This window comes from Podarcis bocagei (genome assembly GCF_964188305.1).
Source record: "Podarcis bocagei genome assembly, chromosome: 3".
In the NCBI taxonomy this organism is placed as follows: domain Eukaryota; kingdom Metazoa; phylum Chordata; class Lepidosauria; order Squamata; family Lacertidae; genus Podarcis; species Podarcis bocagei.
The window spans coordinates 60,431,618-60,445,550 of NC_138127.1; the positions used below are offsets into that span (position 1 = coordinate 60,431,618).

The window sequence follows — 13,933 nt, forward strand, 5'->3', positions numbered from 1 at the left end:
GCCCAGTTGAAAGTTATAGGCTGTCAGAGAAGTTTAATCAGGAATGGATTCATAGCACATGTGACTTCAGGTTAGGAAGGTCTGCTAAAAAGTCAAGGGCAAATAAAAGCGTGGGGCTGAATCCTAAGAACCAAAGCTCTCAGAATGAGGCTTTCTGATCTCTTCATACTGTATGCCTCAATATTACCTAAAAAGCCAGTCCTGAAGATCAGGGGACCTTTTGTGGAGATGTGGGATATTGGGGGGGGGGGGCAGGAGCAATGAAAACTGTAGCCTTTGGGCTAATAGGCCTGCAAATTTCATCTACTTCTGTCAGAAGGGAGGGGAATTGTTTATAGATCTCTTTTTCACTTTCTAGGTACTGAAGTGCATCAAAAGCATTCATTCATGGTCTGTTCTTCCTAGAATGCCTGAAGAGCAAGTTCAAGAAATTGGAGGGTAATGCCTGTTTCTCCTGCTCCTTTTTGTGGTTAGAGGGGTATGTTGGGGTGTCAGATGAGAAATTTCTCAATCTACGCTTTCTTGCAAACCCTTCTTCCTATTTGCATAATTCTAGACTGCTGTACAAGAATTAAAATGTGGAGGTAACTGATGAGCAAGACATTTGGTTAGTTTGCATATATGTATGTGTTTAGGTTGTCTGTCCCATCTTATCTTGAGGGCTCATGACAGGTCACTGTGAAAGCAAGTGATCATATCAACAGACAATGCATCCAAACATTTAGAAACTTTGGGGCTCCCAACCTGTCATGCTGAAAGAGACCCCCGTCTGTGACCATGGTAGGGAAATGTTGAGTGAGTTAAAGCAGCAAGACTGTAACCTTTTTTTAAAAAAAACACCAAAGAAACTAGGCTACCACCTCAGTCAGCATCACAGTCTAGGATTTCATCATCATAGAATTTGGGAGATAACCAAGGATAACACACCCAAGAATATATTGGTTGATTTGAGGTCACGCAAAAATAGAATTACTAATTATTTGATAGCTTTTTTGTTTTAAGAAATACATATTTGAAGTGCTCTCAAATAAGATTCTGAGAGTGGTCATTAATACCTTGGTTTTCTTTTGTTTTTAAGGTCAGGAAAAGATACTGATGACGTTCCTTGTACGTTTGCGACTACCGATATTTTATCTCAACTACAACCCTACTTGTCTCACAGTATCAGACTTCTAGGTGATCCTGTGGAGGAGGTTATAACTGAGAAGTAAGTTCTGTAACACTTTCACTGCTTTTTGTCAAATATGAAAGTACCGTATTTTTCGCCCTATAGGACGCACTTTTTCCCCTCCAAAAATGAAGGGGAAATCTGGGTGCGTCCTATGGGGCGAATGCAGGCTTTCGCTGAAGCCTGGAGAGCGAGAGGGGTCGGTGCGCACCGGCTCCGAGGGTTGCGCAGAGCTGCCTGCAGTCCCCGGCTCAGCACAGCTATGCGCGGCCATCGGGAGCGGGGCGCTAAGTCCCACCCTGCTCCGGATGGCGGCGCAGAGCTGCCTGCAGTCCCGGGATCAGCGCAGCTCTGCGCGGCCACCAGGAGCGGGGAGCGAAGTCCCACCCCACTCCGGATGGCGGTGCAGAGCTGCCTGCAGTCCCGGGATCAGCGCAGCTCTGCGTGGCCACCGGGAGCGGGGAGCGAAGTCCCACCCCGCTCCAGATGGCGGCGCAGAGCTGCCTGCAGTCCCGGGATCAGCGCAGCTCTGCGCGGCCACCGGGAGCGGGGCGCTAAGTCCCGCCCCGCTCCGGATGGCGGCGCAGAGCTGCCTGCAGTCCCGGGATCAGCACACTTCTCCCCATCGCCAGCCCCACAAGCTCGGGGGACAGCGGGGAGGCAGAGCGTGCCTTCCCACTGTTCCCCGACCTGGTTCTTCCAGCCCCGCACCTGGGGGGGGGAATATTTTTTCCCCCTTTATTTCCCCCCCCCCCAAAAAAAACTAGGTGCGTCCTATGGGCCGGAGCGTCCTATGGGGCACAAAATACGGTACACTGTAGTCCTATGACTTAACTTTTTGGTGATGCTTTTTGTCAGCTCTGGAGTTCCATTTCTATTAAATATAGGGACTGCCTCATGAGATAAGTTTGAGCCATAATGCCCAGGTTCAGATGCTCTGTTCTCCAGTCCTTCAAGCACATGCTTCATCCTTTCCTTCACATGCCTCAGATGCAGAGCTTACAAGAACTCTTCCTGGTGTGTCAGAGTTTGCCATAGCAACTGGACCAGCAAACTGGCTTTAGTGATCCCTCCAAACAAAGATTGTAAACTATGGTTTGGCTACATTCATATATGACAGTAAACCGCAGTTTAGCATTACAAGAATAAGCCCAGCATCCCTGAGCTTGCATGCTCCCCCTTCCTTCTCCTTCTCCACAGCATAGCCACAAGGAGGGGATTGGAAGCTCCCATGTCCCTTTAGATTAGCCACAGTTTAGCATGCCCTTCAAGCCCCAACATTCTATCGGATTATATAGATAGAATAGATCATGCAGGTGGAATTAGCTGCCATCAATGGCAAACAGTACCTATTATAAAAGAGGCAAATATGATTATTTATTCAAATTTCTTTAATTTGGAAGAAACAATCGGTTTGCCTCTTTTTATAGCCCATGGATGTAGTTTGCACTAGAATTAGCTTGCATTTATGGCAATCAGGCTGAACATTAGTTCTGTGTTACGGCAGCTAAAAGAGCACTGAAGAAATGATATATTTTGTGATTTAGGTTATTGGCTGATCTCTGCAGCAAGCATGTTCATGTCCTCTTCTGCCCACGATCTGTCCTGGAGATTGTCGTGGTGCTTCGTCAGATAAGCAACCAGTGCCACCAAGTGTCATGTCAAGTCATTTCCACTTGTGAAACCAGGTACAAGCAGTGGACAAACAAATCACTGAGATCACGCCAGAGGCACAACTATCTGCGCATGAGAAGGAGGTGGGTTTTTTTTCTTTACTTTTGAAGGAATGGGAGTGAACATGTAATTGAAAATGTTTTCAAAATAAACAATTTGTTAAACAGATCTCAAGTATTACGAGAGACCGAGAAATAGACAGAATGAGTGCGCATAATATTCTGGATCTGTATTCATATACACATGTGCATATATATGTATATCACAAAGACTACACCCAGACTTGCTTAATCCCAATGAAAATGAAAGTGGGACTTGAGTCATGACTATCCTGTCCCATTGATTTTGATGGGGCCTAGATGCAACTGATGTAGTCTAGATTCTTACACAATATATATAACACAGAGATAAGCTAATAAATGAAGCTTGTGTTCTGCAAGTATTGCTCTGTGTTTCTGACTGATGCTGAAAGTATCTCCAGGGCAGATAGGCAGGCACAAATGTTCAGGATAAGGGGGCAAGCTTAGTGAAAGTAGCTAAAGGGATACAAGGAGGCAGAGATCTGAGGGGAGAGAAAGAGAGTTAGTTAGCAAACAGCAGAAAATCTCTCCTGGCCATAGCTGTCAACTTACAGATTTGAAAATAAGGGACCTGCAGCCTCACCTGTTCCAGGCACTCCAGTCTTCCTGTCCTCCTGCAGTTTGGTCAAACTCATGCTGGTAGCTTCGAGAACACTGTCCAACCAACTTTGTAACCAGAGGTTCAACTGAATAGAATCTGAATCACATGCACCACAAGGCCTATGCAGCCTCAACTTAAGATGGCTCCCCGGCCTGGCTTTGCACTGCAAAGTTTGCAGCAGCACGTGCAACAAAATGGCGTCCAGCATTCAAAAAACCCCTCAGCTTGCATTAACTAGCCACACACAAGGCATGCAAGCTCCACCCCCAGTCATTCTTAGACTTCTTATTGGGTGAGCAACACAGCCAAGCAACACAGTTGGAGCCTCCCTCCTCCCTGGCCGACAGGGAGGGAGGGAGAGGAGCTGCTTCCTTTGAAATTTAAGGGGCATCATTTAAGGGACAGCAGCGGGACATGGCGCTGGAATAAGGGACTGTCCCTTCAAATAAGGGACACTTGACAGCTATGCTCCTGGCCAAGTGTCTTGATCTAGGTGTTGCAGACTCACATAACCTTCACTTAATCCATTTAACCTATTTGACATTAACATCCTTCCAGCACCACATAAAAAGTATAACTTATATGCTTGTCACTGCTTTATAGAGTCTTTTATGGTTTTTATTGCATTTTTTACTTTAGGCTCTTAAAATTTGTAAGCTGCTTGGAGACTCCTCATGGGGCAATGAATTAATAACATCAAGAAGAACAGTATAGCAATATGTTTTCTCATTGGCTAGATTGTTCCTAAGGCTTTTGTTTTCAAATATTTTTTTCTTCTTCTAGTATTAAATTTCTATCTCCAGTCTTGCAACTAATTTTAATCTTGATTACGCTGGAACTAATCCATGTCCATACTGCTGGTGAACAGAATGCTCCTGGATATCAACATTACCTAAAGTGAGTACATTCTAGCTTTAGTCAAGTAATACACAAAGCTCCTTTCAACCACTGATTATTATCTGACTGTTTCCACCTAGTGATTTGTAATCCTTGACATTCTTTAATCAGATGCAATATGAGGAATGAGCTGGCAGCACTCTTCACTACACCTCTCAGCATTCTGGTGCAGGAAGAAGGTGGTACCACCAGTATCTCAGTACTACACCTCTTAGTTGTTGTTCGGGCTTCCAAAAGGACCTAGAATAAAGATGTTGCTTTAAATGTGTGACTGCATTTAACATGACTGGGTGTTTCCTCCCTGCCTTTACAAATTGCAGCCACTGGAAGGGGGCAGTGTGGTCCAGAAATGTCTTTCTGCAACTGCAAAGCGATGCAGTGATGGCTTTTCCAGGGAAAGCATCTGTTTGACAATATATTTTAATGTCTAATGGTTTTTGAAAAAGGCTTTCCTTTTTGGTGTCACAATTGTATTTCCTCTTCCACACAGGTTTCTAAAGGTAATCTTGAAGTACACTGAGAATCTGGTGACTTACACAAGCCCGGAAAAAAATAAATGGGAAGAAGCGACAGAGCTTACGCAGAACGCTTTGCTAAAAATCAGAACTTTCTTAGGGAAGCAGCAGTTGCTTGTGCAGTTGGCTAATTCCTAATGAATGTATGCCTCATTAGACCTTTACAGCTTTAAGTTTAATGGACATGTCTGACCAGCTTCTACACCTGTCCTGAGTTCACATTGCCCAAAGTTAACAATCAGCAACAGTCTGCAGGAGGTGTCTTTTTCCCATTAGGATGAATAATCACATTTTGTGGACCAAGAACATGTTAACCGAGCCAGAACTGGGAATCAGCCTGACTCCTCTTTTTTCACAAGGTACTGTTCATTTGTTCTGCAATGTATTATATAATAACTTGAATGTATTCTGCCAACTCAGAGGAGTGTAAGACACATTTTTAAATTCTCTTAATAAACTCGCTTGATTTTGTTTTTTATCTTGCCTTTGGAGTGGGTGAGTTGAGAGAAAAGAAGTACCATCAGAAGGCAAACATGACATATGCTGTCCCTCTTTGCTTTTTCCACTCTTTGATTAGTATATTAAAATTTTGATTTTGTATTTTTAAAATTCAATATTAGTTTAATTCCTGTTGACCCAAGGAAAGGTTCACTCTTCTACAGCATGTTGACAGATAGCCTTGTAAATCCTGCTTTGTCATATATCTTGCCTATTAAGGTACAGCTGCAATTAACAGGAATAAGCACAAGGTGGCAATGTTGCATAACTTAAATAACAGTGTAGTTTTTCACCTTTGCATCTGTTCCTGCCCAAATGGTGACAAATTCTTCTTCACATTCTATAGACCTTCCTCACTGAGATGTTTCCCAACCCCCTGCAAATTTAAAATGGAATACCACAATGTTCAATTTCTGTTGTTTTCTTGTGCTGGAAGAAATCAAGTCACGTTTCTCTCTCAAACATTTTTTACTTTCCCCTGCCAGAAATTTATGTTCTACAATATTCTCTCAACTTAAACTACCTTACAAGGTCGTTTGGTGAATAAAATGGGGAGGGGGGGAAAATGGAGAAGAACTATGTTCACCACCATGGGCAATTTAGAGGAAAGCTGAAATAGAAATAAATAAAATGTGTCAACCTGACTTAGATGATTTGCTAATATTCACTTAATCGAGATGATCTCCTTTTCTAACAAAGTGCTAATCAAGCATTTCTCAGACTTTATGAAGCAGTTTTTCTCCCTCCCCTCCCCCCACTGTCTTAAAATACTAGATTCCCCCATGCCTATTCCCAAATATACAGAGCTAACTGGGGGTGCTTCCAAGATGGAAGCTGTGTTTGGGTGGAATTCAATCAAATTCAGGTTGCGCAATTACAGTAGACTGGGAGGCCTTGTGCAACAAATTGACTTTCACCCAAATACCAGACCTTTTTCCGTTAAGGAAAGTGACATGGAGGGGAAGTGTGGGATAATGCTTTGTCACATCATATAAGCTCCTGGCAAACAAACCCAGTTATACATGTCTAGCTCCTGTCCCCCTCGTGGTCAGACTCATATGGTTGGTATTCAACTATGTTTTGCTCAGCACAGACCTATTGAACTTAATTGACCCAACTTAGTTGTGTCCATTAATTTCAGTGGGTTTCCTCTGAGTAAAACTCAGTTGAATATCAGCCTATGCAAATACACAGCCATGTTGTTCTTCCACCTGGCTCCAACACAAACCTTCTCTCCTGCTTCATCTCTGTGGCAAGTATTACATGCCTCCTTTCAGCAATCCCACCAGGGTTTTTTGCAGCCCCACGCTTTTGTTTTTTTAAGGCTCTTGAAGCCTTCACAGGTATAAAAAAATTATTCTGAATCTTCCTCCTCAGCTGATGTCCTGCGTTCTCTAGGGGTTTGTCCTCCCCTTTCAGGTGGAAAAGCAACATTCTAGTGCCCAAGGTAATAAGCAAATAAACTCACTGTTTTGATATTGGTTGCTCTCCTTCATTCAGGAACCGTTTTCCTGAGGAAAAGTATGGTGGTAAATAACAAATGTGAAGGTGACGGAAGCCCACACACGAGCCCTTTTTGCCAAAGCTGCGCTAAGAATTCAAAACATTTTTCAACCACTCAGGTGTTTGAGGGCAAAACCCTCCTGGAAAAATGTGGTGTGCAAGGGAGAAACGTGTCTGAAATATTCACGGTGTTGCCACTTGACATTATGAAGTGGCCAAGCGTTTTCTCTTCTCATTGCTTGTTTTTGAAAAAGCACTGCAATACTCACATAGGTCCAAGGCTCCCTCCACAGCAAAAGCAAATTTAGGGCAGCACGACTGGTTCTGATGCACTAGGGTGCTGAGCCTAGGGCAGGGGTCAGCAAACTTTTTCAGCAGGGGGCCGGTCCACTGTCCCTCAAACCTTGTGGGGGGCCAGACTATATTTTTTTGGGGGGGGGGGATGAACAAATTCCTATGCCCCACAGATAACCCAGAGATGCATTTTAAATAAAAGGACACATTCTACTCATGTAAAAACTGTAAAAACATGCTGATTCCCAGACCGTCCATGGGCCAGATTATTAATAATAATAATAATAATAATAATAATAATAATAATAATAATAATAATAATAATAATAATTTATACCCCACCCATCTGGCTGGGCTTCCCCAGCCACTCTGGGCGGCTTCCAACAAAATATTAAAATACAATAGTGCGTCAAACATTAAAAGCTTCCCTAAACAGGGCTGCCTTCAGATGTCTTCTAAAACTCTGGTAGTTGTTGTTCTCTTTGACATCTGGTGGGAGGGCGTTCTACAGGGCGGGTGCCACTACTGAGAAGGCCCTCTGCCTGGTTCCCTGTAACTTGGCTTCTTGCAGTGAGGGAACTGCCAGAAGGCCCTCGGTGCTAGACCTTAGTGTCCAAGCAGAACGATGGGGGTAGAGACGTTCCTTCAGATATACTGGACCAAGGCCGTTTAGGACTTTAAAGGTCAGCACCAACACTTGGAATTGTGCCCGGAAACGTACTGGGAGCCAACGTAGGTCCTTCAATTTAGAAGGCGATTGGGCGGGATCTGGCCCCCAGGCCTTAGTTTGCCTACCCATGGCCTAGGGAGTCTGAAGGGCGTTGCTGCTATGACATAGTGAACTGAGGAGAACAGAAAGTAACAGGTGGAAGAGTGCCGGACTTAGAAAACAAAATCTGCCCCAGTCCACAGCTTCCCACCAGCCGCACTTCCAGGTGAGACACAGTAACATAAGCAGCAAAGCTTCTCAAAAATTCTAGCGAAGTCTCTCTTTTTCGCTTCCCATTCCATTCCCAAACCCCAAACACAACAGATAAAGCAGCAAAAAATTGGTCCCTATTTTTGCAAGTGGATACTATTTTTAGGAAACACTCTGGCTGTATATTCAGTGCAGTTAGTCCAAAGGAAATCCCTGGTTTTGTGCTGGCTGTTCATCAGCACAGAATTGTGTTATTTAATATTTACAGCACGGCTGGATCCTAAGAGCAAGCTAATGTGGTGGTTGCACAGTGATGTGTCTAGCTTCAAGCAGCAGTATTTGTTGTTTTGTTTTTGTTTTTAGCAGCAGTATTTGTGATGGACTGCCCTGGCTCGCACCACCCATGGTTTGCAGAAAGCATGCCTATTTCTCCCTCTTGTCCTAGCAGAAAAAGGTCATTGCCCTCCCACCCTTGAGCTTGGGTGGCAGATCTGCTCAATCTGCTGTACAGAAGATCAGATGAAACCAAAAGCAATAACAGATTGATAGACCAATTCACGGCGGCGATGAAATATTTTACTGCACTTGAATCTTATGTTTGAAAACTATTAAAAAGTAAAATGAAATGAAGACTAAGCAGGCTGTGAGAATGAATGAAAGTCATGCAGGGATAGCGTGGGACTCGGAGCCGCTCAGAGACGTGAGCCAAAAAAACAAACAACCCCAATGAAAGCTTTTTGAACAGTTTACACCATTAATTTTTAGGCTTCAGTTTTGCTTTACCCGTGCTTCTGTCTTCCCACCACCAGGCAGAGGGCCTTCTCAGTAGTGGCGCCTGCCCTGTGGAACGCCCTCCCAGCAGATGTCAAGGCAATAAACAACTATTTTACTTTTAAAAGGCAACTGAAGGCTGCCCTGTTTAGGGAAGTTTTTTAATGTCTGATGCTGTATTGTAGTTTAATATTTTGTTGGAAGCCGCCCAGAGTGGCTGGGGAAACCCAGCCAGATGGGCGGGGTATAGATAATAAATTATTATATTATTATTATTACCATCACCTGGAACAACACTGCTTTCGGCTAGTCATGGTGTGGGGTGTATTAAAAGATGCCACCCTCATGTTTTAAATGAAAATGTGTTCTTCAGAGGGTGGCAAGCAAATGAGGGGGAACAATAAACGCCCTTGGGATTGTCAGTCTCTGCCTCCATGTTGGGTTTATTATGTATGTTATTGTGATGTGGCAAATGTGTGAACCAACACTGAAGACTCAACCATTTATTTGTCTTAAATATATATCAATCTGACGATAAACATCTCTGAGGAGCCAGCTGAGGGACAATTACAGAAGTGATAGCCATAAAATTGATGGCATGTCTCTGGCCTCTTGAGTCGTATGTTGTAAAAAAAAATACGGATGGGGTATATTTCATGGGATGAATAATGGCTTGTGTGGGGGGAATAAGTAATGATTACAATGTGCAGATGTGGCTCAGCCCCTGCCTTGGCTCCCTAGATTTAGGATTGAGTAAGGTGCTTATATAGTCCTGATTTGAATTCAGACTAATCACTGGCCCCTTGATCAGGAAAACCCTAGCTAGGAGGATGGAGAATTGAAACTCTGAACTTTGCTATTTTATAAGATTTTTTTAAAAACAAAGCCTGGACCATTAGACCTTCATTTCTAAGCTTCTCTTCTCTAAAGGGAATGAGATCAATCCATCCAGTCACCTATTTATTCATGTACCACCTTTCCAGGAGAAAATTGCACATCAGATGCGTTACAGCAAATGGAACCGCACCCATAGTCAAACTGCAATACAGAACAAATGCAAGATTGCCATTTTAATACGCTCAAGGCGGCTGTTAGAACAGCAAAAGAAAAAAAAAGTGGGGGGAGAGGAAAGGCTGTAGATATTGTTGGAATTCTTACTCTCTAATGACACTGTTTGGCTTTTATTGTGCACTTTATTGTTTTATTGATTGCAAGCTGCCTCAGGCAAATGGGAGGAGGTAGGTTATAACTGTAAAAAGAAAATAAAACCATTGATAAAAATGTATTCATCTCTGAAATAACTTCCTGAGCTAGGCCTCCGGCGAAACCATCAGTCATTGTGCTAATACCAGAAGGCAGACTGAAATTTTTTCTGGGGCAATATTTTCCATGTGGTGGACTGAGGCCTATTCACACGTGAGGGAATGACTGTAACTCCATAGGGTACCTGAGGTTCCCAGTTCAATCCCCAGCATCCCCATGTAGGGCTGTGAAAGGATTTCTCCTAAAATCCTGGACAGCTGCTGCCAGGTAACCTTTTTCCACCTAAGGGCCAGGTTCCCAGCTAGGCAGCCTTATGGGGACCACATGCCAGTGGACAGAGAAATATATGTGAATTTTTGCATTCATATAGCAGGATACTATCTAAATGCACACACACCCCTCTCTATCAATCAAGACAGAGGCATCATCAGAGTTCAGTATATCATTAAATAAATTAGAATGTATATTCAATTAAAAAAAAACCTCACAGGGGAATATGGCCATGCGAACCCAACCTCACTGAGATCTTCACTCCTTCAAATCCCCTCTTGGCTATTCCATTTCACTTCCTGCTTTCTCGTCCCATGAAAATATAGCAAACAGAGCTAGCCTAACCATGTCTACTCAGTTGTAAGTCCTATTGAGTTCAATGGGGCCTACTCCTAGGAAGATGTGGTTAGGACTGAAAACCAGCCCAGTGGTTCCCAAAGTCCTGCCCACCCTATAACTTTAAAATTACTGAGGATCTCAGTGGAACACTTAACAATTTTTCTGCCTGTTTATCAGGCTAGATGCTGAAGTGTTTTTCAAAATAGCAAAACTTTTCACCACGGACCAACTGAGTGAAACTGATGGACCACACTTTAGGAACCCCTAAGACTAACCTATAAACAAACAATGAACCATGTTTACTTCTTCCTTACCCCATCTTAAACTTAAATAGAGAGATTCCTCTTCTTCCTCACCACCACTAAGTGTGTGCCCTGCCCTGTGCTGACATGATGCCGTGTGTGTGCGCACGCTCCACAGAACGTTTAAACAAGAAACCACAATGAACCCTGTAATGGCATGATTACAGTTTGACAAAGGAGAGCAGGTGTGCCCCGCTCAAAAGATAACCTATTCCCCCATCTGCCGATAAGACAAATGATCCAAATCTTGCAATTTAGTTAATGTTTCTCTTTTTGGCTTGCTGTGTACACAATAGCCTACTGGATAAACTGCCTAAGACGGTGCGCCACTATGTGTACAGTACCATAACTCGCAGCATTATCATCTGTTCACCTGCTGCCCCTTCTCAACATCCTTTTAATCATTGCAGAGAATTTATCTGCACGTTAGTGCTCTACCTTCTTCTTATTAAAAAGTCATTTTCTAAGCAAGGACAAATCATTTAATAACACAACTAGGTGGGGTTTGCATCTGATCTGAGTTATTTCCCCATGGGTCTACTCTCCAAATTATGCTTACGTTTAGACAAAGGTATTGCTTTGACTTGGTGAAGAAAGTTAATCCCATTTTTCTCGCACACAAAAGCACACTTGAAAAAGCATCTTGGCCTTGCATGGGCTGATTTATTGATTACCTTTCCCACTATAGGCAGGGGACTTCTTGATGCTTTTGAAGGAGTCAAGGAACAGCTGGTCCTTTTTCTCCTGACAAGACTGAGATTTATATACCAGCATTTAACGCAGGAAGATATTTCACCTAATGTTATTAACCAGCACTAGAAGGAGGACTTTACTTCCCATTTTGACCATGATATTATTCTCCTTATTGCTTTAAATTACTTGAGAACATGAGAACCGCACTGCTGGAGTTGAACAAAGCCCAACCTGATCCAGAGTCTTGCTTCCTAGGTAAAGGTAAAGGGACCCCTGGCCATTAGGTCCAGTCACGGACGACTCTGGGGTTGCGGCGCTCATCTCACTTTATTGGCCGAGGGAGCCGGCGTACAGCTTCCGGGTCATGTGACCAGCATGACTAAGCCGCTTCTGGCGAACCAGAGCAGCGCACATAAACGCCGTTTACCTCCCTGCCGGAGTGGTACCTACAGTGGTGCCTCGCAAGACGAAATTAATCCATTCTGCGAGTCTCTTCGTCTTGCGGTTTTTTCGTCTTGCGAAGCACGGCTATTAGCGGCTTAGCGGCTTAGCGGCTATTAACGGCTTAGCGGCTTTAAGAAAAAGGAAACAAACTCGCAAGAACTCGCAAGACGTTTCGTCTTGCGAAGCAAGCCCATAGGGAAATTCGTCTTGCAGAACGACTCAAAAAACGGAAACTCTTTCATCTTGCGCGTTTTTCGTCTTGCGAGGCATTCGTCCTGTGAGGTACCACTGTATTTATCTACTTGCGCTTTGACGTGCTTTCGAACTGCTAGGTTGGCAGGAGCAGGGACTGAGCAAAGGAGCTCACCCCGTCGCGGGGATTTGAACCGCCGACCTTCTGATCGGCAAGTCCTAGGCTCTGTGGTTTAAACCACAGCGCCACCCGCGTCCCTTGCTTCCTACAGTGGCCTAATAGATGCCCGTGGGAAGCCTGTGAGCAAGGCATGGCCACAATAACCCTCTCACTGTGGATCTCCAGGAACTAGTACAGTCAGGGTGGCTGGTACACACTGACATCCGCACCACTTGCGAGGGGGGTAGGGTGGGGTGATGTCATGCATGTGACATTGTGACGTCCTGATGTCACACACATGGATACCGTGCCTCCTTAAGCTGGTCAGAAGCTTCCCAAGCTTTGTGAAGGAGGTACCAGGACTCCATGAACTTGTCTAACCTACTTTCCAAGCCTTCCAAAGCTGAGTACACACCTCATTTACTCTACATCCAGTGTTAGCCACAATCCACATCTATCCTGTGTGAAATACTGCATTTCCCTCAAAAAAAAAAAAAAAAGGTTTAGTGGAATTGAGAAAAAGAACGGCCTACCTGTGTTTTACAGCTGGTAACGTATTCACAATCCAAGTTGGTGACCATCCTCACACCTTGTGGCAGTGAATGCCATAGTTCTGTATGAATGAATTATTTTTGCCTGTCCTGGCTTCCCCCACCCACATTCAGCTTCTTTGGATTGCCACACTTCAGTTTTAGAAAGACAGGATAACTTCTTTTTATTGGATAGAGAAGTGTCAGCAGTGGTGTGCAGTGAAATTTTTCATAGGGGGACAGTTAGGGCCAGAGGCGCCAGATTGCGAGGGGGGTAGGGTGATGTCATGCATGTGACATTGTGACATCCTGATGTCACGCACATGGACATTGTGCCTCCCAAGCTTTGTGAAGGAGGTACCAGGACTCTGACAGGATGCTAGAACCCTCCTGCCTCCTTCCAAAAGCCAGATGGGCTTTGTGAAGATGACAGGATGGATCTTGGACCCATAAGAGCCTCACACCTCTCTTCCTAAGCTGGGCAGAAGCTTCGCTGGCGCCCCATACGTAGAATGCTCTCCTCAGGGAGACTCGCCTGGCACTTTCATATCTTTAGGTGCCAGGCCAAAGCGTTCTTCTTCTTCCTGGCCTTTGGCTAAATAAACAATCGATGGCCTTGGGGGTTATTGTTATGTTTACTATATTTTGTGTTTTTATATTGTAAACTGCCCTGTGATCCTCAGATAAAGGGTGGCATGGAAATTTAATAAATAATAATAATAATTAATGTATTAACTATGCTAATGCTTTAATGCAATGACATCAAGAGAAAGGGATGTGTGTTCTTGAAAATGCTGAAAACTGGCAGATCAGGCCAGCT

The 13,933-nt window shown here is 44.0% G+C and overlaps 1 protein-coding gene and 1 long non-coding RNA gene across 6 annotated transcripts in view; one reads left to right on the forward strand and one right to left on the reverse strand.

The window, feature by feature from the left end:
• The window catches only part of ERMARD (ER membrane associated RNA degradation), a 20,252-nt gene extending 14,839 nt beyond the window's left edge, over positions 1-5,413 (forward strand). For 4 of the 5 annotated variants that reach the window (XM_081188238.1, XM_081188239.1, XM_081188241.1 and 1 more), the window contains 5 exons: positions 359-438; positions 1,079-1,207; positions 2,716-2,925; positions 4,307-4,420; positions 4,911-5,413. In XM_081188238.1, coding sequence (XP_081044364.1) covers positions 359-438; positions 1,079-1,207; positions 2,716-2,925; positions 4,307-4,420; positions 4,911-5,073 — 696 coding nt within the window. In that variant the 3' untranslated portion in view covers positions 5,074-5,413. The remainder of the gene's footprint in view (positions 1-358; positions 439-1,078; positions 1,208-2,715; positions 2,926-4,306; positions 4,421-4,910) is intronic. The other variant, XM_081188240.1, reaches the window with a different exon arrangement.
• The window catches only part of LOC308583912, a 15,136-nt gene extending 1,791 nt beyond the window's left edge, over positions 1-13,345 (reverse strand). Inside the window, exon 1 of the long non-coding RNA XR_014006486.1 lies at positions 13,117-13,345. This is a non-coding gene — a long non-coding RNA (uncharacterized lncRNA). The remainder of the gene's footprint in view (positions 1-13,116) is intronic.
• Between the last annotated feature and the right edge of the window lie 588 nt (positions 13,346-13,933).